Here is a 27,250-nt window from a genome sequence, read left to right on the forward strand (position 1 = left end):
TGTTGAAACAAAATATTTGGACTATGTTGTTGACTCCTCATTCAGAGGGTGAGTTTGAAAATCATCTATTTGTAGTATAGATTTCAGTTAATGAAAATGTGATGATTATTTTAAAAATTACTACAGAGGGTTTTAAAACCTGAATACAACCAAATTTAAACTGTTTTTAAACCAGTGAATTTTGGTTACTCTTTTGTGAAAGACCTGTTCTATAAGGTTGAGTTGACCATTTAAATTGCAATGTAGAAAGGTAAATAGTTAGCTGAAGCTAAATAGCTATTTTCTGTCCCTTGAGGGAAGAAAAGGTGAATAAAGATGCACTTCCAAATGCATTATTAGAACTGTGATTTTTTTTTTTTTTTTCTTTTTTTGGTTTCGAAAACAAATTTATGATTTTATTTTAGAGCTTTTGTTACTTTTAAAGGGTTAAAAGAGTAGTGTGTTGGGTTGCTGTTTTGACAGTGCTTCTAAAATGCGTAATGAATCATTGCTATTTCTCTAGCCAAATTCTTCCTGATAGCATGACTGCCAGCTCCTGAGATGTGTTGCCTTAGTATGGGCATTGCAAGTATATGACAAATGTCCACAAAGTGCATTGTTGTGGTGGATGATTTACCAGTTCCATGGTTAGCTACAAACTGCAAATAGCATCCTTTAATTCACGACTTTTATTTTGTAACTGGAATACATCATTTAGAAAAGATGTTTTGTGTTGTTGTGCTTTAGAATGGTGTGATCTAAATAGAGATAGCATAGACTGTTTCACAAGGTAATTTCATTTCTATTTATATTTCTATATGTGAATGTGTGTTTGTGTCTATGTGTAGCATTTGTACTTACAATCATTTTAGGCTAAGATGAAGATTTTGTAAGATAAAGATTGTATTGCCTTGGAAATTTGTGAGCAGAATGTATTGATGGTACAAATAACCCCAGTACAAACCAGATGGTGTGCATTTTGAAGAAATTTTTAGATGATATAAAGTAGGTCCTCTGAACAGTAGGTTTAAAAGTGCCTTGTGCTGTTATACCAATCCTAATCCCTTTTTATAGGAGAAGGCTTCATTAGTGCAAAATCCCTTTGTACAGATAAAATTCCTTTTCTGTTGAGGATGTTGTTCTCCAAGTGTTCCACAGTTTGTGAGAGAGAACATCAGCATGCTGGCAGTGATAGAAATGCAAAACCTGATGTGTAAACATAAGATAATACTCACTGTTTTTTCAAACAGTAATTCTAGAACAAGGTCTGTGAGTAGACATATGAATTAAAATTAAAGGCATGCATAACCATATTCTTCTAATATCTATAAGTATTAATTCATGGAGATCCAATGCATATTCACAGCACTACATTTGCAAGGTAGTTAACCACACGGGAAGGAAGAGGCGTAACAATAATTTTATATTTGATAGTAAACCACTGACTGTTCACTGAGACTGGAATTCTTTATGTTGCTTAGAAGTTTGGCCATTGCAATGGTGACTTTTTCAATGCAGTTACAGGTAAGGGAACAGAGGAGAAAAAGGGTAAGGGACCTCCCTGGTGCTAGGAGAGCTTTATTATTTGGTTTCAGATTTGGATGCACTAGGTTTCCAACCTTGACTTACCAGAGCAATTCCTACTCACTGTAGGTGGTGCTAACCTCTGTTCCATGAGAATTCTTGATTTTTAGTTGTGTCTGCTTGTAGAAGAAACGGCAATATACAGAAGTTAAAATGGCATTATACAGAAGTTAAAGTATCTTCAGAAATAAGAGAACAAGAAAGAGAAGAGCATGTAATAGAAAAGTAAGACTACCTTGAAGATAGCAGAGAAATAGAAATAAAGATATGGAGTGACAAGAGGGAGGTGAGAAGGTGAACAATAATAAAAGTCAGAGATTTGGTAACAGCTCATATTACAACTGTGATAAAAATCAAGATACTAATGTATTTTGCTGCACTAGAAAACTGCACCTTGCTTTGATCTTGCTTATCCTTTCAAAGCAAACACCAACTTCTTAAATGCAGCTTCTAAACTTTCAAAACAAGCGGTAACTTTTTATACGTAGTGTCTAAACTTCCATCTGCCTGTGCTGTCAGATTTTCCTCTAAGCTTTCACGTGCCTGTGTTGTCCAATTTTCTTCTATTATTTTTCTTCTTTGTAATAGGGTGTCCAATTTCTTATACAAGATGGATAACTTTGCTGTACTGAGTGTCCGCCAAATCAAAGCAACTGCATCCAAGTACAAAATGTAGGACAGAAAGATAACTGTATTGAATAAGTGAAACAGAATGGTGAAGGAAGGGTTGCTCCCCAGCTGCCAAGGAATTGCTTCTTGAAAAAAATTGCCTTTCAAATGGTTAAGTTTGTAAAAGCTGACTTTATATGCACTTACACACACTCAAAAAACATTTGAGGATACCATGTGCTGGATAAAACTATGTGACTGTAGTGTTAAGTGTGTTGGAGAGGAACCAGTGGGGAAACTTGTAGAAAGGTGTGGCGCTGCTTTCCAGTGTGGATCCACACGGTGGATTACAGCAGTGGAACAGAATTGGTGGGTGAGAAAGACTTCTAGCCGAATTGCTGAGGGTTGTCATACTTTTGCTCTTCTTCTTTATTTAGGTTTTTTGTTTGTTTGATTTTAAGCTTTTCTAAATTTCTAGCCTTTCTGCTGTTCTATCTCTGAAACTCTTATATTTTCTTAATGCCTTTTATGCCAATATTTTCTTTCCTACTTCTTTTTCATACTTCTTTTCTCTTCCTGTCTTCTTTTGACACATTTAGTCACCTTCAGTACTGTTCACTCCTTTCTATTTACTTTCAGTCTCTCTATCTGTTTCAAAGAAATGGAAAAAACCTTGAAAAATTGAAAAAAAGTTACCTTTTGCTCACCATGTTTTCTGCTTATAGTTCTCTGTAACTACTCTTCTTAAAATACATGTACACCTACACAAATTTAAACACATTCACCCTCTGCATTTCTACTTTTGTCCTCCTTTCTACTCTTGTACATTTTTTTACTCCTCATTTAATATTATGCTGTTTCTTCATGTTGCATTTATCTGGTCAGCACATTTAACAGTCAGTATGTGTATCAATACAGAATGCTGTTCTGGTGTGAAATTTAGGGAAAGTATAACAGAGTTGATAAGAATTACTTAGTTAAAATAAGCATTGTTTATAATGAAGAGTATGCTAGAACTGTTACGTGATGTTATGATGATGATGATGATGTTCTAATAGTTGACTGTGTGAAAAAAAAAGATTCCGTTATCCTATCTGTGTTAGGTAGAGGAAAATTATCTTCTAGTCAGACTAGTCGAATTGTGCCATGTGATCTGTATCTCCTGTGGAAAAACAGCTTTTCATTAGAAGACTAATTCACTTTTACATGATGTTCAGTGTCAAAACATAAAAGCTGATTTTAAAATATCCCAGTGGTATAAGAAGTGTCGTCAGTTGACATAACAATGATACACAGGATTTAGGAAAAACATTGAACTAAACATGAGTATATATTCACACTAGATAAGGAACATGTTTCCTGCTCATGATCAAAAATGCATTTGACTGTTTCAGTTTTCGTTTGATCATATACTGAAACTTTGGGGAGTAATTCAACTTTTCCAGAATAATTTCTGCTGCTTTCTCAGAAATATTGTTTTCTTTTGTTTAAGGTTTTTCTACTAGTTTTACTAGCAATGTGATTTTGATTCTTTTCCTATTGGTTGTTGCTATTGATCCTTTTTGTCACTCTAGAGATTCACAAATGTCAGTATTTAAGCTCTCTTAATAACCTGAGCAAAAATGACTTTGTTGATATAGCTTTAAAGTTTCTAATAAAAGATAGAAATCCCAAACCAGTTGCAATATGTATGACTGATGCTAAATGCTGTCTTTGCCCTTTAATAATCAATTCACCAGTGTAAGTGAAACACAAGAAACAAATCTTTCAATTCTCTAAAATAAGTTGTCTTGTTTCTGTAAGTAGAAAATATTTTGAAGTCTCATAAAAATACTGATTAAAAAAAAAAACTTGTGGTATAACAGACCTTTTAGTTAACTAGAATATTTATTCAGGATGGTGTGCTTCTGCAAATTCAAGTAGCAACTGTTAACTTGTAATGCATAAAAATCACATGAAATCTTTAACTGGCATGTATTATTGTTTGTCAAAATGAGTATTTTTATTAGAATCTACCAAACTAAGGATTAAAATAAGGATCAAATCTGAATTAATCTGTTGAGTTTATGCACTGCTTAACAGCTAAAAGAAACATGATGAAAAGTCCTAAACTGTTATTCAGAGATGCTTCAATGGTGTTATTTGCTGTACCAGATTCTATTAATTTCACAGAACTTTCTAGGCACGTTATAAACTGGCCTTTACTGATTAAAGAAAACATTTAATTCATTTCTCATTCAGAAATTTGAATTGAAATTTTTTCCAAGCTCATGTACAAGATCTGATTTGCATTATATGTTGTTAAGCTGTCTGAGAAATAGACACTGTCATTTAAAAGCTTTTTTTATGATTACATAGGAATATAATTTCAGGCCATTGGAACAAAGCAATTTTAGTATTTAGTTCTCCATCCCCCAAAGAATATTTGTATTTGTGAAACGTTTGGAACCTTCTTAATTGTGCTGTTCCAAAGTACTGTTGTTTTTCAGGGTAGTGCAATAGTACCACTTCACAATTCACCTAAGAAACATTTAATAGAACATGAAAATACTGTGTCTGTGTGTAAAAAACCAAACCAAAACCCAAAAAAAAAACCACCCACAAAAAAACCCCAACTGAACAAGAGTGAAATTTTTGGTTTAGTATTTTTTTCTTAATAGCCCACTTCTGACCATAGTATCAGTTGTATGTTATTTCTAGGAGTCGTATGCCAGGATCATAGTTTTCTTTTTAATAGCACCCATCTCTCGTAGCAAGGAATTGTTGTATTGCATTTCATATGAAGCCTCACAGATAGATATTAAGTTGTCAAATAGTGAATGTTCTCATTAGGCCACATTTTTAGATAAATGAAGCCATTATCACCATGCATATGCTAATACTTCCATGGTCTTTTTGACTCTGAGATGATCATCTCTAAATTAGGAGATCTCAGGCCAGAACAGCTATGCGTTGAAATAGTTTAAAGTTTGCAGATATTTACATCGCTGTTAATTATAGTTGTCCAAACAAGCAACCATCCCTCCCGTTCAATGGTAGATTAAGGCCTCTTGTTGTAAAGCACAAGGTTTGTCGAGAAAGGCAGAAAAAAGCAGTTTTAGTAGAGGAGTCTATTGTTTTTGATTCTTAGGAAGAATTAGTTACACATTTGTGTAACAGTTTGGCTATCAGTCTCACTGGAAGCATTTTAAGAAGGTGATGTTAGTGTATGTTATCATATGATGCTATCTAGAACTACTTTACTGAGATTGACAACTGCTGCTAACTTGTTCAGTCTGCTGCTGTTTCTAGTTATAAAGCCCTATTTTTGGTGGTTGAAACATGATGATTCATACCTTAGCTTAATAAAAAGAAGTTTTGTCTTTAATAAAACAGGAAATGGAAAATGTGAGAACAGTTTTATTCTTTCCAAAATAGAAAAAAAAACCAAAAAGCATTTGACTGTTTTTAGTACTGCTCAAGTGTATGCCCCCTCCAGTGTTTACACAGTGAATTCTGAGTGGTGATATAGTGAGTTCTGGGATCAGGCAGAGGGCTGTCCCTTTCAGGGCATTTGCAACTGGAGCAGCACTCCACATTTGGAAAAAAGTGGTACGCTGTATTCAAACACTCCATAAGTTTTTTTCCTACAGATTTTTCCTATGGATTTTTTTATTAGCTGAGAATATACACTTGTGCATGCCAGCTGAATAATCTACTTGATTTAAATGTCCCCAGGTTCTTCTTGATGTGATTGACTATAATGACTCCTAAGGAGGCTTATTGGTCTGCTGGCTCAAATGTGTGCTTTATTTCAGTATTACATGTGGTTTATTTCAGTCTTATATTTATTACACATTGTCAGAATAGGCTTAACTATTTTTTGATGACTGGTCTTAGCTATTGTCCTCATTGTATGTGTACTTTTGAGTTTGGATTATGTTCACATGCTATATAGTAAAAGCACATGTGTAGTAGTCTGTAAGTGCAGACATGGTTTTTTAAAGAAATGTCTGAGCACAGAAGGTAAGGCTAGGCCTTTTGCAAAAAGATTTGGTAGTTCTCAATCGGTTTTTTTCATGGCCACAGTACTAAAAGTAATTATGGGTACATTTATTTATATTTATATTGTCATAAAACATACTTTCTAGTAATGAATTTCAGCTATAGTGATTTTAGATTATAAGTATCAATATAGGTGTTGGCTTTGAGTCTATTTTAAATAATAATAATTCAATGGACAACTCTTTACCTTTTCATCTTTGAATGTACGCATGCAGCCTGTAACCTTTAATCCTAAGGGAGAATAATTAATGAAAGCTTGCTAAATCATGGGGTTTTTCAGTACAAAAAATTTTGATTGTAAAACTTTCAGGCATAGTGTGATAAGGTGTTGGAGGGCACGATAACAGCCAGAAGTCAGAATTGTGCCTGTGTGTTGTATCTTCACAGCACAGAGAGAGGTATGATGGCAAGTCTGTTCCTGTTTTATTAACTTGGAGGTAGTACAGAGTTGGAACTTATGATAAAGAAAATAGCATACATAGCCATTTGCAGAGGTGTACACAGAGGTGTATTTATTCTAGTGATGTGTGTTGCTTCACAACTTACATGAGACAGAAATGTAGAGTTAAGTGTCTTGTGTGAATGTCTTGTATGGCTATGCAGCCTTCTGGTATAAAGTGGCATGTAAGTAAATATTTAATGAGCTGCATTTAATAGAAAGTCAGACTATCAGATTCTGTTTTGCTTCATGAGGAAGATGGATTTTTTTCTGAAAACAACCCATTTTGTACTTCCAGAGAGTAGTTCATATCTTGCACTTGTTTTTAATCAGTTAAAGCCTGTGAATATCCCATATAGGAATTTGTTTGAAGTGTTTTTAAGAAGGAAGGTTGTGTAATACCAACGACCTAGATGGCATGTAGACACTAAGTCTCTTCTTTTGTTTTCTCTTGTCCAGAGCATTGAGATGGGAAGCATTCTTAGAATTATTTTTTCTTAAAAGTCATTTGATTTCCCTGTGTAACAGTAATCCCTTGGCTAGGCCTGAAAGCAGTACTGTTCACTCTTCAAAAGAGCCATGTGTTTGAATATTTTCGTTTCATTTTGGTGCCTGTGTTGGGGCGGGGGGGTTGTTTGTTTTGTGGTTTTTTGGGGGAGTTTTTGTTGTGGTTTTTTGGGGATTTTTTTTTTATTATTAAATAAAATACTCAAAAACTTCAACTTATACTGGATATTCATACATTAATTGCCTGGGTATAGAAGAAAGAGCTACCCAATGTATCCATGATTCTTCTCATAATGTGCCTAAATCACAAACTATTTTGATTTGTAGCTGTCTAGTTTGCATGTGTAAGACTGTGTGTAAAAGGTCACTTTCTTGCTCTATAGTTGTGTTGTCTTTATGACATCACATTTGCTATGACAGAAAGATGGCTGAGCAGTTAGGAGTCCGTGACTCTGGTTTCCTTCTTAGCTTATATCCTGCTTATTTTCCATGTACACATTCATCTCAGAAGTGAGCTATTGCTCCCAGCTCTTCTTTACACCTCCATTGCGAAGCTGCTGCTATTTTAGTTTATGTATCCTTCTTTCTAAAATAAAAAGAAATTGAGCACATTGGTGTGTTTCTCTAGCACCTACCATTGCTTCTCATTCCATTTACGGCATTAAAATCTGTGAAACTTGAACAGAGTTGTTGTCTTAATCATACATAGGCTGCTGAATTACAGAATATTACTATCCTTCTACCACACAAATGAGCTGTGCTATGTAGAGAGGGTAAGCAGTTTCAAGTTCTGTGTCTTTGTAAGCTAAAAATATTCTTATCTAAGTGTTTTGTTACTTGTGACATTAAGTTAGTACTTGTAAAACATACTGAGTTTGGTAAATGGGAGGATTCATGGAGTTTCTGTTTGTCATTGCTGGTGTTAGAGCAAGACTGATGGTTTCAGATAAGGGAACTGTGTTCTTTGGGCTACATATAAGCTTTTCACTACCATACCTAGATCTGTGGTGCAATACAACTTGATGTGTCCAAATCATATGGTATTCAATGTTTGACTACATTCCTTTCATCATTGAAAAGCAAGTGCTTTTCAGCTTGAGTCATCTTGATCTGAATGTTTCTATTACCATCAAAACTTAGAATAAGCCAAATGCATAAAGTGTTATAAAAATGTCTTTTCATGAGTAAAAATTCCTTGTGACTCAACAAATCTATGGAAAAGTTACTTTCAAAGGCTAGTGAGTTTTACTTGGCATGAACACTGTGATTATCTGTTAAAATGTATAAAAATCTGATTATGGATGCTGAGACCTGAACTCTGGATTACTCATTTGCAGATACGAAATAAACCTCACAGCAGAATATCTCAGCACTAGTTGCACAGAGGAAAAACAGGAAAATGAGAGAAGTTGGATCAATGTACCATCACCTTCATTATTGTGATTCTAATTATATTTAAAATTTTATTAAATTTCCGAGTCACAATATGTGTCGTGACCAGTTATTATCAACACAAATAATTATCCTTGAGATTTCACAATGCTCATTGCTACTCACATGTTGTCTGAGGTAGGCATAAGAAAGGAAGAAAGGAAAGGATAGGTTAGGGCAGCCTCACCTCCAGTGAGGTTTGCTATACGAGGAGCAGCTGAGGGCACTTGATCTGTTCAGCCTGGAGGAGACTGAGGACAGACCTCACTGTAGTTACAACTTCCTTGTGAGGGAAGCACTGATCTCTTCCCTCTAGTGACCAGGGACAGGAGCCCAGGGAATGGCCTGAAACTGTGTCTGGGGAGGTTTAGGTTGGCTGTTAGAAAAGGTTCATCACCCAGAGGTGGTTGGGCACTGGAACAGCTCCCCAGGCAAGTGGTCACAGCACCAACCTGACAGAGTTCAAGAAGTGTTCAGACAATGCCCTCAGACACATGGAGTGACACTTGATGATGGTGCTGTGCAGGGCCAGGAGTTGGAGTTGGTTCTTGTGGGTCCCTTCTAGGTCAGAGTCACCTGTGATTCTGTAATTGTAGAAGGAAACTTAAAGCTCAAGGTTTTCAGTTTGTGTTCAACCTCCCTAGCAAGCACCTGCATTTCCCACTTCTGGGTTCTGTTTCTGTGGGAGTTTTACAAACAACCCCACTAGAGGCCTGTAAAACACTCCAGAATAGAATACAGAATTAAAATTGCTTTAAGTTACAAGTGAGGAGAATTTGAATTTGATGTCAATGTTAGGAGTTGGGTGATGGGAATTAAAAGGTATATGAAGGGAATGTCCAGTTGAAGATGTCGTTCCCATTCTGGAAGCTAGCATATATAGTGCAAATGCCTTTTCTTTTTCCAGTTTCTTGAATTTATTGCCATCTTGGTTTAGTTAAGAGTGGATTGGGTGGGTGTTTTGCTATGCGGACTCTTTCCAAAGCACTGGCAAAGATTTACAGTAAATCCAGCTGAGTTTCCCTGAGGGTTTGAGCTGAAATTCTGACTTTCATATTAAATTAGGCATGGTTAGAACAGAAGAACTATTTGTGAAGTTTTTATGAAGCACGTGACTTGCAAAACAGGCAAGAGGGATGCAAATCATTGGTCAAAAAATATATCCAGGATACAAGGGCTCTTATATAACTTGAAGGGACAGAGATAAAAGGAAAAGCCTTTATATGTTTAAAATTAAAAAAACCCCACACCCCATCAAACTTCTTTATGCAAGTTACCCTTGCATAAAGGGAGGATTTTACCTCAAAAAATTGCTTCCCCTTTTTTTCTAAACACCTGAAATGTCACGCAACCATTCCATGTATTCCATCCAGACATTTTGGGGTTTGGTTTTGGTTTTTTTTCTGTTCAGTTGTGTTTTTGCAATGCTTGAAGATGTTTTGGCAAATATCTTCTGGGGTGTGGCAGTGACCAAAAGTGCTTGCTATTCATTTCCATGGCCTTATTTTTATCTATATTGCTGTTTGTCTTTATGGCAGGCTGCTGCTGCTATTTTTGCCAGTATTTTGGGTTATTTCATGAATGAGAATCATGGCATAAACATTTTCCCATGCCACTCCAGGCAGAAATCTCTATTAAACATTGAAATGACCCTTTGAACGTAATTTCTTTTTTTCCGAGTTCAAAATTGTGCTATGCTTTGAAAATAACTGTGTCTTTGACAAGTTTAGATTAATGTGTGATTAGAGAAAACTGTTAAAAATTCTGGCAGTTATCCATCTACACTTGAGTCTTCTTCATAGTTCATGCTGGATTAATCACTTGCTTATGTCACTGAGTGCTTAGAGAGAAATGAAAGATAGTGACATAATCATGAAGTTGGGCTCTGCACATCGTAAATGCAATCCTTTTATTTTCCTTTCCTGTCTTGCATCATATCCCATCTGTCTGCACTTCCACGTTGGTTCATTATAATTTTCCTCTTCATTTTTTAGGAAAAACTTGAGTTTCAGCATGGGAGTGAAAATCCATTTCTAACCGGGGAATATTTATAGATATATTACAGTAATGAGTACCTGTGTTTTACCTGATATAAACCTCTCTTACGCTTAGGGGTTTCTGGTTTGCCTGTGAACAAAAAGGAGATGATAAAAGGTTAATGTTGCTTGTTTTGTGATTTTTAATTGAATTAATGGGAAGCAAATACACTTTTTTATGGAGCAACTCCATGCTACTACAGATACACTTGTCTTTTGATTCTTTCTTTACCATTTTGCATCTGTTCTTGTAGAAGATAATGTTGTCATATAATATAAACTACAGAGACTGATTCTTTGTGACTATGCCTGTTTTAATGTGATGAAGGAACTTAAGCATTTTTGGATGCATAGAAAATGCTAAAATTGAAATTATATTAAGAATGTGATGGATTCATTTTAGCTCAAATGAATGAATGAATGAAACCTCATGTAGCTATCTTCACTTTGTCCCAGCTCGAAAACCCTACTGGTGTTGAAGTTGCACAGCAGTTCCTTGCCTTCACAGCCTCTTGGCTAGTTCAAGAAAATTTCTACATAAAATGTTCTGTGTTTTGTGGTTTTTTCCTAATGTCTTGGCTCCTTTGCAGAAGCAAAGTATTTAAATATTCTTTTACTGTGCTGCTTTAAGATTAGGTAATGGTGTGTCTTTTAAAATCTTTACAAAAACCTCTATCTTTGCTCCTTAAAAATCTTAAAAACTCCTGAAAGGCAGGAGCAAGGAGTGTGGGGGTAAAAGACAGCTTAAAGCTGGCAGTAAAAAATAGAATATGTACATACTTGAATCTCTGATAAAGTGGGTTTTGATTAAGTGCAGGATAAGTTACAACAAAAACCTAAGTGGTTAAACTGGGAGTTCCCATTATTAACATCATAAAAATATTAGGAATAGAATTCACAGCAAACAGGATGTCTGATCATAGCAGTGCAGCTTCAGCTGCCTGGTATTTATGCAGTTGACCTTCTGTACTGACATCAGAGCAGTGAGGAGCCTCGTGACTGTGAATAAGAGTCTTGTTTGATCTGCTCACACTAAGATGGTAGCTCGTGGAAGGAATGAGCTAGCCTTTAAGGAATAATGTGAAGAAATGAATTAGTACCTCCAGAGAACAGCACATACGCCACTCCTGATCTATGGTTGACACATCCTTCCTGTAAAGCTTTAGTTTTGCCTCCACTCGTGGCCAGTGGAACTTTTCAATTTCTTTTTAATAGTAGTGTCATTTATTTTTTCTCTGATATTAAATTTGAAAGTAGGATGTAAGTAGTATGGAGACTTTATTCCAAGTTTCTAAACTACTTGTCCCAAATGTTAAGGGAGATGGACTGTGTTGCCCAGGCAAAAGGACACAGTGAGTATTCTTTGCATCATGGAGTGCAGTCCTCCTTGACCATTTACAGTGGAACTCTTAAGGAAACACCTTCCTCAGCACAATAGGCACGCAAACTTTCCTGCAGTTTGAAGCCTGGATCAGACTGGCTGACATTGCAGCACAGAAAATTTTGTGTTCACAGTCCTTGCCTATTGTGTGATGACTTACAAGAGAGTCGGGCTGGCTCTTGAAAGCTGCAGCACCTAGGGCTCTCATGATTGCCATATGCAAATATATTATTTGCATTCATATTGTTGTGAAATGTGGTCAGCTGTGCCAACTGCACTCAGTTGAAATTAACCTTCTCTATTGTGTTCTTTTCTATTACTCACAAAATTTGCATCTCTTTCAACTAAAAAGCAGAGTGCCCTAAGTTTTGAGGGGAAAATCTGTGAATGTAGCAAAATAAGATGTAAAAGGTATCTAAGAATATTGGTCTCAATTTTGTGTATTAAATCTGTACCTACAGATCTTTTGTTTTGGCTCACTGCTAAGTTCTTAGGTTTTTGATTGTCCCCTAGTTTTGATTTTTCTTCCTCTTCCTTTTAAAGGAAAATTTTTGCTTACAGCATCAGAAATTCTGTCGTGTATCAGCATATGTATTAATGGCATATTTGAAATAAAAGTTATAAGCCAGGAATACCTATTTAAAATATCTGAATATCTTTTTGCCAGTCCATTTGTTTACTGAACCTTTGAAAACAGAGATATAATGTTCAATTAACTGAAGGAATGTACAACACTCAAATACCACACCCAGCGTGCTTAGGAGGACAATATATTTTTTGTGCCTACATGCCCTTGAATAGTTATGGGGAAGGTTTAGCGTTGGTGTCAGTCTATAGTGGAAAAATACAAATCTGAAGCTATTGTTTGAGAAGACAAAATGTGTATGTGAAACCAAAATGCTGGAAGAGCATATGGTACAAGAAATGTACCTTTCTTAAAGAAACATATCTATAATGGTGAAATGGGATTGACAAAAAACTCTTACCAAGTTTTGATGACCTCTCAGACTGGGGAAATTTTCTCTGAGATCTTATGTATGTTATTAAAGATGGCACAAGATGTAGTGTGTGCGTAATGATTTGGCTTTCTATCCTCTCAAAACCAAGAAGAAGTCCTGTGTCTTAAGAAATGTAACTGTACACTTTTAACTGGTTTCATTATAACTTATGTTTTAGTTTGAAAGAGGTGGTTTTAAAAAGAAATTTAGCAGTGCTGCTTTTTTAACCTTGTTGGGAAAGTGTGATTAATTCCTGTTAAGTCCTTGCTTGGTCCTCTTCAAGAATCATCTTTCTGTGCCATCAATATGTCAGCAAAGTGAGCTAGGCTTGCAGAAGACCAAACACTTTTGGGTCTATGACAGGAGAGGATGTGGATTTAATTCTGAAAAGGCGGGTTGGTCTACAGAAAATGTACTTGATACCCACAAAAGGCTTCCTTCCTCCCCACCTGATGTCCTCACCAGCTGTCCTGACTCCCTGCCTGTTGAGGTTCACATGTCCAAGTGTGGGCAGAGCTTCGCTTGCAGCCTGCTTGTTCTTTCTGCAAAGGTATGCAAGGGGTGCAGCAGTCTTTTCTCAGGAGTGTGAGAAGGCATCCCACAGCTCAGATGGTTTGAACGTTAATCATCGAGTAGAAGGCCAGGTCCTTAGGTGCATGAGGCTATGCTGAGGGTGTGGGCATTGTCTATATTTTTCCTTGCTGACTCTGAAGCTATACAAGAGCCAACCTGCCGTGGTCTCCTTGCCTTATCCCTTTTGCTTTGAACGAGCAGTAGTAATTCTTCAGAGGATGCTCTGCCAGTGTCATGCCAGCATGGAGTATGTTGAAGCTCCTCACAGCAGCTAATGCTAAAAACTGGACCTGGAAGCTTTTAAATGTGTTTTTGAATCCCTGTGTTACCAATTTATATGCTCTGAAGTGATCAGGTTGATAAAATTGCATGACTCTGGGGTGAGACTCTAAGAAAAATTGAAAAGTGTGTTCTTTCATATGTTCTGGCCACAAACTATCAGAAAACTGAAGTTTTCTTATCTTCTGTACATGTGTCTACAGGACAGTGAAAAGCTACAAATACTGCATTGTCAGTCATCAATACACCATCAATACACATGATTGATGGTAAGTTTTCATAGAAGATTAGCAGGCACTCATCTGTCGTGGATTGATAGTAACTTGGGCTACTTGGATCACTCCTTCGGCTTAAACGTCAGTAGATACTTACTTTGTTTCCAAATAATGATCTTTATGAAAAGAAGAAAAAGAGGGTGGTTAAAACCATAAACCATAATCTATTTAAGATTCAACAAATTCTGGTTTTTTGAGTCAGAAGCTCTATCTTCACTTTTCATTTTTGTGCATACCAGGTTTCTACACGTAGGTGCACAAATAGAGACTGCTGCATACTTCTGAGAAGCAGAGTTCCCAAAAGAGTAAAAGCAGATTTTCTAGTCCAAACCATATTTTACCTTTTATTAGTCAGTTAGACGTTTTAATTGTTGGGCCAATTTCAAATCTAAGCAACATAGTTCTGTAGCAATGTGCTGTTCAGAGGGTTCAGGCCTTAAGCAAGTTCATCACAGGCATGTGATGCCCATGTCCACAGTAATCTGCTGTTTGTCAAGTGGGGTAAAGGACTGAAGGATTGAAGAGTTCAGACTTAGCTGAAATTAATAGAAATTTTTACAAATGTGGCATGCACACAATTCCTGTTCTCGGAATGAAGCCACTGAAATAATCTTAGCAGATCTGGTCTTTTAAATTATTTTTTGTTGTTTTAAATTTACTTTTGAGTTGCAGTTTAAACTTGAGGACCTGAATAAAACACATATGTCTGTCAGCTGTGATGGAGAAGTACTATATGTTTTGAGTGAAGCCTTTTTTTTAGTCCCACTGTGTATTTAACTTCGGTTAAATGTTCCATGTTTTATAAGCTAGAATGCAATACTATATGTAACAAAAAGGTAACTGTACACTTGCAATGAATCTATGCTAGTTTAAAATAAATGCCACTACATATATTTTCTCTAATGAGAATCTGAACTGGTATAAAGTTCATGTAACACGAAGAATGCAATGGTACTCTACTGGCAGAAAGCAATACAGAACTTGTGCTCTACAACAGCTAATGGAAAACCTCAGTGGTTTTTGTGAGTGTTCTAGTTCACTTAAATAAATGTTTGTACTACAGTGCCATGACAACTATTTTAAAAGGTACTGAAAGAATAATTTACTGTCCAAATACATTAGCAATTGTTTTACTTCCTAGAGAAATTCAGCTGCATAAATAGAAAAGAGACTGAGCCTCCCCACTAGTTCACTGCAGGTTCAGTGTTCATGCCTTTCAAATTACAGCGAGTAGGTGTAAGGAGTGTAAATTGTCCTGAGACACTGCACAGTATGTATAGATAGAATGGCTGCACCCAGCAGTATCTGGATCTTGTTCCACAGTGCAGCAATACCACTTCATTTAGTGATCTGAGAAAGATCAGTTTGGAGAGACAGATTAGTGAAGGATAACAGAGGGTGGGCACATTACCATAGCATGGCTTGAAAAATAGGAATACTTATTGACTTGCATTACTTTTCATACTTCTTTACAGATATGTTCAGTACTCCACTTCCACAAAAGTAAAATTTGGTGTAAAGATGTTTTTTTAAGAAGTTTTCTTCTGCTGACTGTTAAGCCAATGACTTGGAGTTCTGCTATCATGTTTGTCGTGGCTGTTGTTACTTACAGTGAAGGAACTTTCCTATGTGTCCTGGAGGTTCCCCTGGACTTCACCTTTTTCAGATGAAACAGTGTAGCTCTGTGGAGGCTTGGGAAGGGAAAGAACGGGTTTTCTGGATGATGGTCCTCAGTGAAGTAGGCAGCTCTTTGTAAGAGTCTTGTGAGGCTTCCCATTCCTGAATGGAATGGTTGTGTGAATGTCCTCACAGTTCCTCTCTGCAAATATCTTTGTTCACTGATGGTTCCCCCCTGACTGTTAGTCAAGATATTTTACCCAGTTTATAGAGAATGAAATCTGAAAGGACCTAGTTCCTCTAAAACTGTTAATGCATGCTGACATAGTTGGGGTTTTTTGTTTGGTTGTTTGTTTTTTAATTTGATCTAGTACAATCTCATTTATATATTACCAGTGGATAGGTCTCAGGGTTTTTGTTCACAAGGGTGTTTTGGGGTTTGGGGGGGTTTTTTCCCTTTTTTTTTTTTTTTTTTTTACTTATTGTTAGAAAGATTTGCATTCACTGTGTAGTAATCTTGTTATAGAGGGCGACTTATTCCAATTCTCTTCTTTTGAGCTGCTGAATACTAACTGCCAGATAATTTTCCACATTGTGTATTCCTCTCTTTTTCAGGCAGGATGGCATTGCATGCACAGTACAGGATGTCAAGGCATGATCTTGCAGCCCCTGGAGTTGCTTTTTATCTTCAGGCTAGGCTGAATTCTTTAGCCTAAGATCCTCTAAGGCATAGAAAAGTGAATAGTTGGTAGATTGTGCTTCACCTAACTTGAGACCTTACCCTAGTGCCACACAGGTTTTTTTCTCCTTCCTGCTAAAGTCCAGGCCCTGGGCTATCATCACACTTCTCTAGCTACCAGGGAAGAGGCTAGACATGAAAATTGAGTCCTCTACCACTGTGTTGCTTTGGCAGTGTATGTCACTGACACTAAGAAGGCTTTTATCTAAAGTACGTGTCATTCTTTCTTACCCTTTACCCTTTTCCTTAGTTATAATTTCCTACAGTGATATATTTGCTTCAAGGACATTCCTGTCTGATTTCAGAGAAGAGGAAGAAAGCTGATCAGCTTCCAGGAAATTCCTTTGATAACTGCAGGTGCTGGGCTAGTGATGTTGTGGTATTAATAGTTGCTCCTCAGAGATTTTATGGATGCTGTCTTTCACCTCCTGAAAGAATCATTATTTTAGTTTTGTTTCCTATAACATATGCTCACATAAAGCTCATTTAGTGTATATGTGTTTATCCCCATATGTTTTCTCTGGTAACATGGTTTATTTTAATATGGTGTGGGAGAAAGATGTCAAAAACAACCAGTAAACACTAGCCAGACAGAGGAAGGAGAGTCATGACATGAGTAAATCATGACATTGAAATAGAGCTTATGATTTGTTAGACACAGGGGATCTCTGTAAAAAGATCCTAGAAGTTTCTGAATAAACTTCAGAGTTGACAATCAACCACATTGAGGGGAAACTTGGACTTCATGGATTCGGATGCTTCTGGGAACAACACAATTTGACTGCGTGATGGACAAAGTTCTTGCTTGTGTGACCTTGTATCATTCTCAGACAGTAGCGTCAAAGGGACAAGTAAGATGCTGGGTGCAACTCATAAGCAGGAAACAGGATGTGTAAGTCAGTTTCTCCTTTTGATGCTGATGAACTGAATGCCTTTAGGCAAACTAATTCCCCTTAGATTTTCTACAAATGACTCAACATAAACAGTGTGCACATTTCCAGGGTATGATCTGTAGACCTGTGCCCCTGCATGGGCTGGCTGGCCAAACATTAACTAGTTTTATCTTCCAGCCTCAAAGATCTATCCATTCTCTCCTGCACCTTGTAGTACTTTTTCAGGAATTACCTACATGAGCATAAAATTAAAAAACTTTTTTATAAGAGGGGTGTTGGAGATCATTCAAAATTCTCAGTGTTATAACCATGGTTTGTATAGCACTGCAGTTACTGCATGCCCCGCTGTATAAGGGGGACATACAGTTATATTCATTGTGATGTAAGCCACTTGATGTTCTTGTTTCACTGCAGTGTGGCATGAACAAGACTTCCTGATGTATCTTGCTTTTTGACTCTTTCAAATAGGATAGCATTATGTAGTTTAGTCAAAGCTGTGTATGATAGGACAAATGCATAGTCAATACATTCTGATGAGGTTTGTAGATTAATTAAGCTCTAGGGCTAACTGTTGAAATATCTTGTGGGGAGGTTGAAGAGAATGCAAAATCTGCCAATATGTATTTCCTAGTTTTTATTTGTGAATAAAAGTCTTAAGAGAAAGCATATAAGAGACGTAGAGACTGTTCTTTCAACATTGTGAAAAAGACTGGTCTTTTGTTTTCCTCAAAGTTAACTTATACCGACTATACTGTATTAATTTAGACAAAGTTAGTGATGAACACTCAGGTTGTCCAGTCATTTTAGTAGTCATGCTTGCTGTCTCTGAAGCTGGACTAAGATTCCTGAGCCAATTTCAAAAGATGCTTTTTGGCCTCTCCCACAAAGTGCTTGTGCATAATATTAACTAGATAGAAGTATTTTTTTCAGACGGCCTTACAGACAAATTTAAAATACAGGTGGAAACTCATCCCAGCTTGTTTAGGTATATTACTGCTCTCATAGTCTAGTAGCCAGATAGTGGTTGGCTGTAGTAAAATAGGCTGTATGTGCATCATTAGATAAGATGAATTACACTTTGGTAATGAAGAATCAATTTTTTAACTTGCCTAAAAATAAAAATCATTTATTTTTCAATTTATTCTTGATTCACCTAGTTTGCTGAGGTTAGCTAAAGATGTTATAATATGCATTTATATTTATATTTATATTTATATTTATATTTATATTTATATTTATATTTATATTTATATTTATATTTATATTTATATTTATATTTATATTTATATTTATATTTATATTTATATTTATATTTATATTTATATTTATGACAAGCATATATTTTACTTAATTTCCCCTTTAGGAGAAGGCTATTCAGACAGACATGTTACGGTACTAATCTTAGGAAATTTTACCAATCTTTCTTTCCCTGGCATGAACTTTGGCACTTGATGAAAAAGAAGAAGAGACAGAGCCAAGACAATATTCTTAGAGACTTTGGATAAAACAACTGACATCCCATCACAGCAACAATGTAGAAGTCTTGCATTATATGTGTGGGCAAAGCAAGTTGTGACGATCTCCCTTGAGATCTGAAAGTTCCACCTGAAAGTACAGTGGTCATCTCTTTGACATTGTGCACAGCCTTAAAGGACAGAAAAACCTTCATTCTCATGGTTGGTAGTTGCATTAACTCTGTTCCAAGATGTTTTTGGTGCTGATTCACACCTTTCTCTGGCATCTTATAGATAAGGAAGAAAACACAGTTTTTCTCTAAATATTTTGCTGCAAGGTACATTATATACATATAAACTGTGTGTTTATATGCATCATAACTTTGAAGGTTTTTACCTTCAAGAGGCCTGTCTCTGGCTATCATGGATGTTGCAGCTGTCACCAAGTGAGCATTTAAGTAAGCTAAACTCATTCTAATACCTGCCCCCTGGGTAATTTTTTGTGGTATTTTCCATGTTAGCAAACTTTCAGAATTGTCAGAGCTTACAAGCCATTCTTTCACAAGCTGAATCGTCCTTCCAAGTTTCCACACAGAGCTTGCAGAAATAAGTTGTATGATTAGCTTCCCCAACACTTGCTGTGGTCTTACACGATATGAACCAATAAACTCTTTAGAACAAGGGAGAAAGGAGCATCAAAAAGAAGGCATTATATCTCTTCTCCAGTCCTTTCATTCTCTGAGGATCTGATAGGCACAGGAAACATAACAGAGATTTGGGGGTTTTGGTCATGATAGGTCCCTCTGTGTGGTTCTGCTGACCCTTTTCTTTTGTTCTCTTTCTTACCTTTTTTGTCTCTTTGCCTCTCTGTCATTGTATTCTTCTCTCTTGTAATATGCACATAGGATGTGAATAATGGCTGCTTTAAATCAGTCCTTGCATTCTTCACAGAAGCACCCTGACACAATAAGGCCAGCTAGCAGGTTCTGAGTGCAGAATGCTTTATTGCTTTGCAGGCCAAGAAATTGTGCAATCATGGTCATCTTTGTTGTTTTATTTTACACCCTGTGTGCAACATCAACTGTCTTCTAGTTGATGAAGGTGTGTCCTTCAAAGAGTAGGCTATCACTTCTAAAGTCAGTGGCGGAAGAAAAGAGGCCATTGATGATTCCCTTTCATGCAAAAGAGGGGAGAGAATGCTTCTGCAGGAGTGCAGGAAAAACCATGGTAATGCCTGGTGCTGTTTCATGGAGTAGCTGCATCAGTTGTAAGAGCTATTGCACATGGTGGTGTGATGCACCTTGCACTGGAAGATTTCAGCTTTTGACCATATAGTTTGGCAGTATTTTCCATGTCACAAGAAGTGATCTGTAATAGCCTCTAAATGTAAAATACATAGAAGAAAATCAATCTTGAACCTAAATTTTAAAATATTTACTCAGTTCTTGCTGAATGTGTTCAAGTGATTGTCTGAAGATTAGTTGGATCTCCAGTGGTGATTGTGAGAGAAGCCTGTACTATCTAGTGGAGAGAGCCATTGGGTAAATTAACAAATTAACAAGCAACTTTTTATTTAGTGTTGTGAAATACTGTAACTGGATATTAGTTTGTGATTTTAGAAGTGAGATGGTGCCAATATATTTGTCACTGGGAAGTATATGCCTTTTCTCTCTCTGCTTTGCAATACACATCTTAGAATTTGTATTGATCAGAGTTGAAGAATTTTTTTTTTCTTCAAAGTCACACATGTAATATGAAAGACTCTGTCTTGTGTAAACTGCTTTTGAATGTCACAATGAAACTATTACAAAATATAAGCTTTAGGATAGGAGATGTTAATATAGTCCTTTGTTAATTTCTGGAAAGTTTCAACAGGAAAGAAAGAAATTTTACAGTCCTCATTAAGACATTTCACGACATACCCTTGTGCAATGCACCTATTTCACTACATCCTAAGCACGTTGGTTTTGGATTGATGCCGTTTATAGCCAGTTGTTCCAGTTTTAAGTTTGAGCTGGCTGGAAAGATCAATTCATGTAGCAGTTTTAAGTTCACGAATTTTAACTTTTCCCAGCCAGTGCACCAAACTTGTGATGGTTTTTGTGCCTACTGTTTTCTTTCTCTGAGATAGAATTAGGGAGGAAAAAATAGGCAAAACAGGCCCAACTTTAAAGGTTACAAAGATAGTTTTACTAGCACACACTAAAGGAAGGGAAAAAAAATGAAACTTTCACAACTTTTCTCCCCACAAACTGTTCACTCTCCCACAAACAACACAGAGAGACAACTGGTGATTTTCAGTCACACTTTGGAAAATAGTCTTTCCTTACTTCTTTAGGAGAAGGAGTCTCTCTTGGAATCATGGATCCTACTGAGGATTTTGGAACAGTTCTCTTGTGGGTTTTAACTCTCACAGAAACACCTGCCCAGGGAAAATCTGCTTCTGTGACCCCTCCAAGCCTTCCTCCCATTAGCAGTTTCCCAAGCTGTTCATGCTCGTGTGAACTCAGGCGTATTGGGGTGTCACCTTTTAAAGATTAGCAACTCCACAGGGAAAGGATTCTTCATCACAGGGAACAGAGATGTCTCTTCACTTCTTCACTGGCACAAAGGGCTTCTCATCTCTCTCTATTCCAGCATCTCATGGGACTACAAGATTCTAATGCAATATTACTCAGTCCGTCATAAACACCTTTGCTCAAAAATCCACAAAATAAACAATCATCTCCCCAAATGCATATCTTTCCCACGATTTAAAGGGATAATCTGCATATAGAGTACATTTCCACGGCTCTAATTGAAGTCCAGCCAGCAGGCAACTCCTCCATCCTTCCTCCAATTAATCCCTTCACTCTCTCTCTCTCTCCATCTGACTTCATGCTGGGTGTTCTCTGTGTTCTCTCTGTGCATCTCTCCTCTCTCTCCAGGAAGAGAAACCTCAGAAGCTTCCATGTTGCCAAGGTAGGGTTAAATCTGCGCAGCCTGCGATGGTCAGGTGCTCTCTGCCGGGCAGCAGCTTCTCCGGCCGCTGCTCCTCAGGGCGGCCGCGCTTCCCCCCTCTTCCCTCTCTGCCCGGGAGTCACCGGAGGAGAAGGAGAGAGGGGGCCCTGCCCACCCCTCAGTGGCAGTCGGGGTGGGCTCGGCCCAGCTGGGCCCAGTTGTTATCAGGGCCCGGCTCTGCCGGCTCCCTCCCGGCTCGGCTGGCTCCGGGGGCTGGGCAAGCTCCCCTCCCCTGCCGGGAGCCCGGCCAGGCCTCCGGCTGCTTCCCCTGCCTGACAGGGCCTGGCATGGGCCGGAGGCACGGCCGGGCCAGAGCCGATCCCCTCAGCGGGAGCGAGCGGCAGGGCCCGGCCGGCCTGGGCCGTTCTGACAGAACAGCCCGGCTCCACGTTACCTGTTGGTGTGGTCAGGAGGAAAGGGCTGGCTTAGACTCACTCTGAATGTTATATGGGTATTCCTCAAAGTCGCATCTAGCTTCCTCAATGGTCCAACACTATGTCAATATTAAAAATGAACTCTGATAGATGCCTGTCTCAAAACAATTCCGAGGTCCTGACAGGGAACTGTTTCAACTTTAACAAAAACCAAACCAGTCATTGGAAATGTGCACTGGGAAACATTGCTTAGCCTGATAGTAGTAGCAGTTGTGTCAGTGTTTCTTTTTGTGTTCAGGTAATCCAAAGTTTTTCATGTGCTGAGAATCTGTTCTGAATTCTTCAGTTGGTGGGAGCTGAAGGCATTGTTCAGCTGAGCCAATAGAGTAGCTCAATAGTCTATACTTGATGATAAAATTTTCCATTGTGAAACAGTGGTTTCCTAAGAAGGACGAAAAGGCAGAAAATGCAGATATTCACTGATTTATTTATAGACCATGTTTTAAAAAGTATCTGCTGTATCCATTTTCCAAGCAACATTGATTTCAGCCCTGGACGGGATTTGGGGGTTAGGTGGAAATAAAGTACAGCCCTGAGAATTTTAATACATGAGTACTTCCAAGAAGACAAGTAGGTATATATAAATACTCAATGTTCACACCATCTCTTAAGCTCAGGCATGTATTTTCTTGAAATAAAGTGTGTTGCTTAGAAGTTGCATGGCCTTGTCATTATCCCTTTATCCCTCCTGCAAAGAACAGTCATTGTTAATTTTAGTTCCTTCCATGATTCTTTGCTGCGTTTCCTGGCAGGTTTTTTGGTATCTAAGATAACTCTTTATTTGTTTTGTATAAATATCCAGTGTATGCCTAAAAAGTCTGTTTGTGCTGTGGTCTGGACATTAACTGATGCATTTATTCAACAGCTCTTTGTTTTACCCTAAAGCAGTGTTTCAGCTGTCTGCTAAAACTTCATAGTCTAGTTGCAAGATGTCAGGGACTTTGAAGTTCAGCAGAAAAAACTTCAGACACCTCTTCAACTGCAATCAACAGCCAGCGTTCCCTGTGGTAGAATTTGGCATGTGCAAACAGAATGGCATTGCTGTGGCAAATGTGAAATCTGTCAGCTCAAGTCCATCCTACAAGTCGAGACATAAATAAAACTGTATGTAATTTGGACTGTGTGAGGGATTTAGATTACCCCTCAAAGTATGGTGCTTCTGTGCTGAAGAATAGTTAGCATATGTTTTCAGTAGTAAGGCTCAGAGAAGAAAGGTCTAGGGAAAGTGTCAAAACTTCTACTGAATACTTTGGTTTGGGACTTGGATTTTAGAGAGAGCTTACTGGGGTGGGTGGGTAGGGGAATTAAAATGAGTGGGAAAACTAAGGAAAAAATTACACTTCAATTCTGGTGGCCTAGGACAGGATGAGGCTTTCCTGTGGCTTTAGTGAATGCCTGAAGTGAAGCGGTGGTATTCGCAGGAGCGGTGTCCAGGGGTCTGCATCTGGCTGCACTATTGGGGTGTGTTCTCCGAGAGGTGTACAGTGCAACCACAGAATCTCCCAGGCAGAATGTTTGGTAGACTCTCTGTGCTTAGGTGAAGGTTAATAGCAGCAGCATTGTGTAAATCACCATTGTCCCTTTTTGTGGGACTGAACACCGTTTATGTTCTTTGCTGGTTTCTTTAAGGTGAGGGAAACCAGAAGGAAACACATTTGAGTTAAATTCTGAGAGAATTTCTTAATTCTTAACAGAAAATGTACCAAGACAACAGTATTTTCTTGCTTCAAGATCTTTTTCTTTAAAAAAAAAGCAGCAAACCACGCAGCTGTTTAACTAGCATAATAGTGCACTTTTTGCATTAATGTCAGAGCACATTTGGTCATAGGATCTGTGCTGAAGCAGTGAGTTCAGTCTGATCAAAGGATGTTCAACTGGGTATTTTAATTTACTTTTTTTGTGCGTATACTTTCTCCCATGACAAAATATAACAGATCCTCTGTGACATATGGTCAGTAAGTAGTGCTGCCATCCGAAAATGCGTTTTAGTTGTAGATGAATAATCCATGACATTTTTTCATGTGATAATATTGTAGGAAGGTAAGAGGGAAAAATATTTTGAGGTTTTATTGCTGATCACTTTGCAAATGTGGTCCTAGAATTTTTAAAAATGCCTAAGGTTTTTATGTTTTAGTTGTTCATGTGAGATAGCTACTGTGTTTTAATGGCTTGTGTTCTTTGCCCTACGGGCTCAACAGCACAATATTATCCGCTTTATTCTATGGCTTTTTCTTTCACCATGTGTAACTTGTTATAGTTCAGCTAGTGTGTATTATTTCAAACCTCTTTTTGCATAGACAATGCCTGTAATAAAAGAGAGTGTGGAAAATGTCCTTTGAACACTGATCTGTTAGAATTTAAGCACTGGAAAATGCTCCTATCCAGAGCTTAACTGTTAAGCAGTGTTTCAGAGTTCCAGCTCCGTTCTGATGTCAAAGCATGAAGATCCACTCCTGAATTATTTCTTTGTTCCTTTTTATGTTACTGATACAAAATGCAGTTTTATGCCAATGACCCTAGTATCAGCAACTGTGGGAAATAACTTTCATTTTATTCCATATTTTAGAGGACTTCTTGCTACAAATGTAGGATCTCCTTCAGTTTGGTTTTGGTCTCCCTGCCCTCTGTCAAAAACCAAACTACCCCGACCAACAACAAAAACACAAAAAATGAAAGGTGTTTTGTTTGGGTTTTTTTTTTTTTCAGTGTTGCTTGGGCTGTCAGAAAACACCAGGGTTTTCCCAATCTCTTGGACTCTTTCTTTACAATGGAGGACTTTTTTTTTTCTTCTGAATATGGTCATGCTAGAACCTGAGGACTGAAGTCTAACTTGTTCTCTGCTGTTTTCAATTGACACTGAAATATTTAGCTGTGACTATCCCAGTAGTAAGGCAGTGATAGGTAAAACTATTTTCAGCTTGAGAAAAATGGTTTGATTTTGATGATGCCCAGGTTGTTGCGCCTGAAATTCTACCCCATGAAAAGAGTGGTCGCCCAAGAGAGTCGGCTGTGGAGCCTTTTTCATCTACAGCGGTTAGTAGATTCCAGGTTGACACTAGAAACTGCCATCTCCTTATGTTCCTGAATGTGCTTTGTTGTATGAGTTTTATGGACACTTGACTGCATTATGTATCAAAACTTGCTGATTTTTAAATGAAATATACTGCTTGGATTATGCACCATTGTTGACTAAAACAGTCTTTTTTCTTGTTGGTTTTGTTGCTGTGTCCTTTTAAGGTGGATTGAGGGAAGAGTATGGTTTGCTTTATGCATGAATCTTCTTTTTCTTTTCTCAGAATCTGAAATTGGTATATTTGGTGCTGTCTTACTTAAGTCATCATGTCTAAGCAGTCTTTTGCTGTAAAGTTTTCAGGAGGGGCCTTCAACTTTCCTAGATAGTTGAGTATGATAATTTTGAATGCAGTCATTCTATTCTAGAAACAAAGAGGAGAGGGCTGTGTTTATCAGCTTTCAAAATACTGCTTTACTAGTTTGAGAAGATGTGAATACTTTTAAATAATGTCAAATTCACTTGTTTTCCCCAAACTGTTAATCCTTTGCATACATAGTGAATCATAAACCAAAACAGAACTGCTGTTGTGTTTCACATGGACCCAGCTGTTACAGGGGACACAAGCTCCACCATGTCCTATGCTATTTCAGGAAGGCAAGAAGACACCATTTATAGCAGATACTGCAGTGGAGTTGGTCCTTGTGCCCACCCAGAACTTGAGAGCTTGATGATCCACTGGTTGTGTGGTTGTCACTGAGAGATATAACTGGGAGGTACAACTGTGCATTTGTGTTGGCTTCACGATAAGGAAAGTTGCCCCATCACAAGATGTCAGCAGCATCAAGTGAAGGTTACTGTTGTTTTAGATATATTTAGACTGGTCAGTATGAAAATACAAGTAGCCTCCTCATTTTTTGGTCAAAATGACAGTTGTAATGGGCCAGACCCCTGCTTTTTTACTGCTGATTAATACAAATAGTAGTTGCTATTAGCAACTGAATGGTACAACTGGATTTAGTCAGAGTTATAAAGTTTCCATAGCTTCAAAGTTTTATTGGCAGTCTTAGTAGCTCACAGTATTTCTTTTCCTCTCTTCCCACCATGTAAACATGAAGCTAAATTTATTTCTGGCTACTTCCAAGAGATATTAAAAATTATGTTTCTAGTTTGCAGCCAGGGTTTATTTAAGGAAAAGAAAGGGGGAGGCAAATTTGCCTTCAGGGGACTTCCATAAAATCTCTGTTTCTTGTCTTCTTTCAAGCTTCTCCCTAAGTCTTTGAGCACCATGACAAGGTCAGAAGTCAACCTGGAAATAAAGCGATTCATGGAAGAGCATTACTGAATATTTAAAAATATCTTTTTAGCTCCTGATTTTCTTGTATTTTTAGAGTTATTTTTTTAAGTCTTGCAGTATTGTCATCACAAAATATAAAGTTTGCAGCTTTTTCAGACATTCTGAGGTATGGACATTCTTGAAAGAGTTTTTCTCAGTTGTTATGTGACTGTTGAGCTAAGGAGCAGACTTCTATTTCAGAAATTATTCAGAAAAACAAGTATCACTGGTTCCAATATCATATGTATTTCATTAAAAGTAAGTAATACCACACAGAATATTCTCATGGTGTTGCAAAATAAGAGAACACTTGGTTATACTTCTTTTCAGATTCCAGGTTAAAATTGTTAGGTGTTTCAGGTTTGTGGTTTTACCCTCAGCCTAACAAAAAGCCTGTGCTTTTCACTCCTGTTGATCATATTTGCATGTATCAATGCATTTCTGAATCTACAATCCCTTAAATAATCCTGTTTGCTAAATGTGGGGTGTTCGGAGGGCATATTTGTGTAATGTAGCATGAATGATTTGTGTTTGACAAATGTAAAATTATAAGATAAGGAGTAATGAATACAAACTGAAAGAGGGCAAAATTAGGTTGGGTAGTAGGAAGTGGGATGAGTAATGAGACATTA

General features: G+C 37.5%; 1 protein-coding gene across 7 annotated transcripts in view; it reads left to right on the forward strand.

Moving 5' to 3' along the window:
• The window catches only part of AOPEP (aminopeptidase O (putative)), a 186,465-nt gene that overhangs the window by 112,402 nt on the left and 46,813 nt on the right, over positions 1-27,250 (forward strand). Inside the window, exon 14 of one of the 7 annotated variants that reach the window (XM_063422457.1) lies at positions 8,500-8,633. The exons of the other annotated variants lie outside the window; for them this stretch is intronic. Coding sequence (XP_063278527.1) covers positions 8,500-8,538 — 39 coding nt within the window. The 3' untranslated portion in view covers positions 8,539-8,633. Of the gene's footprint in view, positions 1-8,499; positions 8,634-27,250 lie in introns of those variants that run through there. 7 annotated transcript variants of the gene reach the window in all.

The sequence above is a fragment of the Prinia subflava genome, chromosome Z, assembly GCF_021018805.1.
Source record: "Prinia subflava isolate CZ2003 ecotype Zambia chromosome Z, Cam_Psub_1.2, whole genome shotgun sequence".
Classification (NCBI taxonomy): domain Eukaryota; kingdom Metazoa; phylum Chordata; class Aves; order Passeriformes; family Cisticolidae; genus Prinia; species Prinia subflava.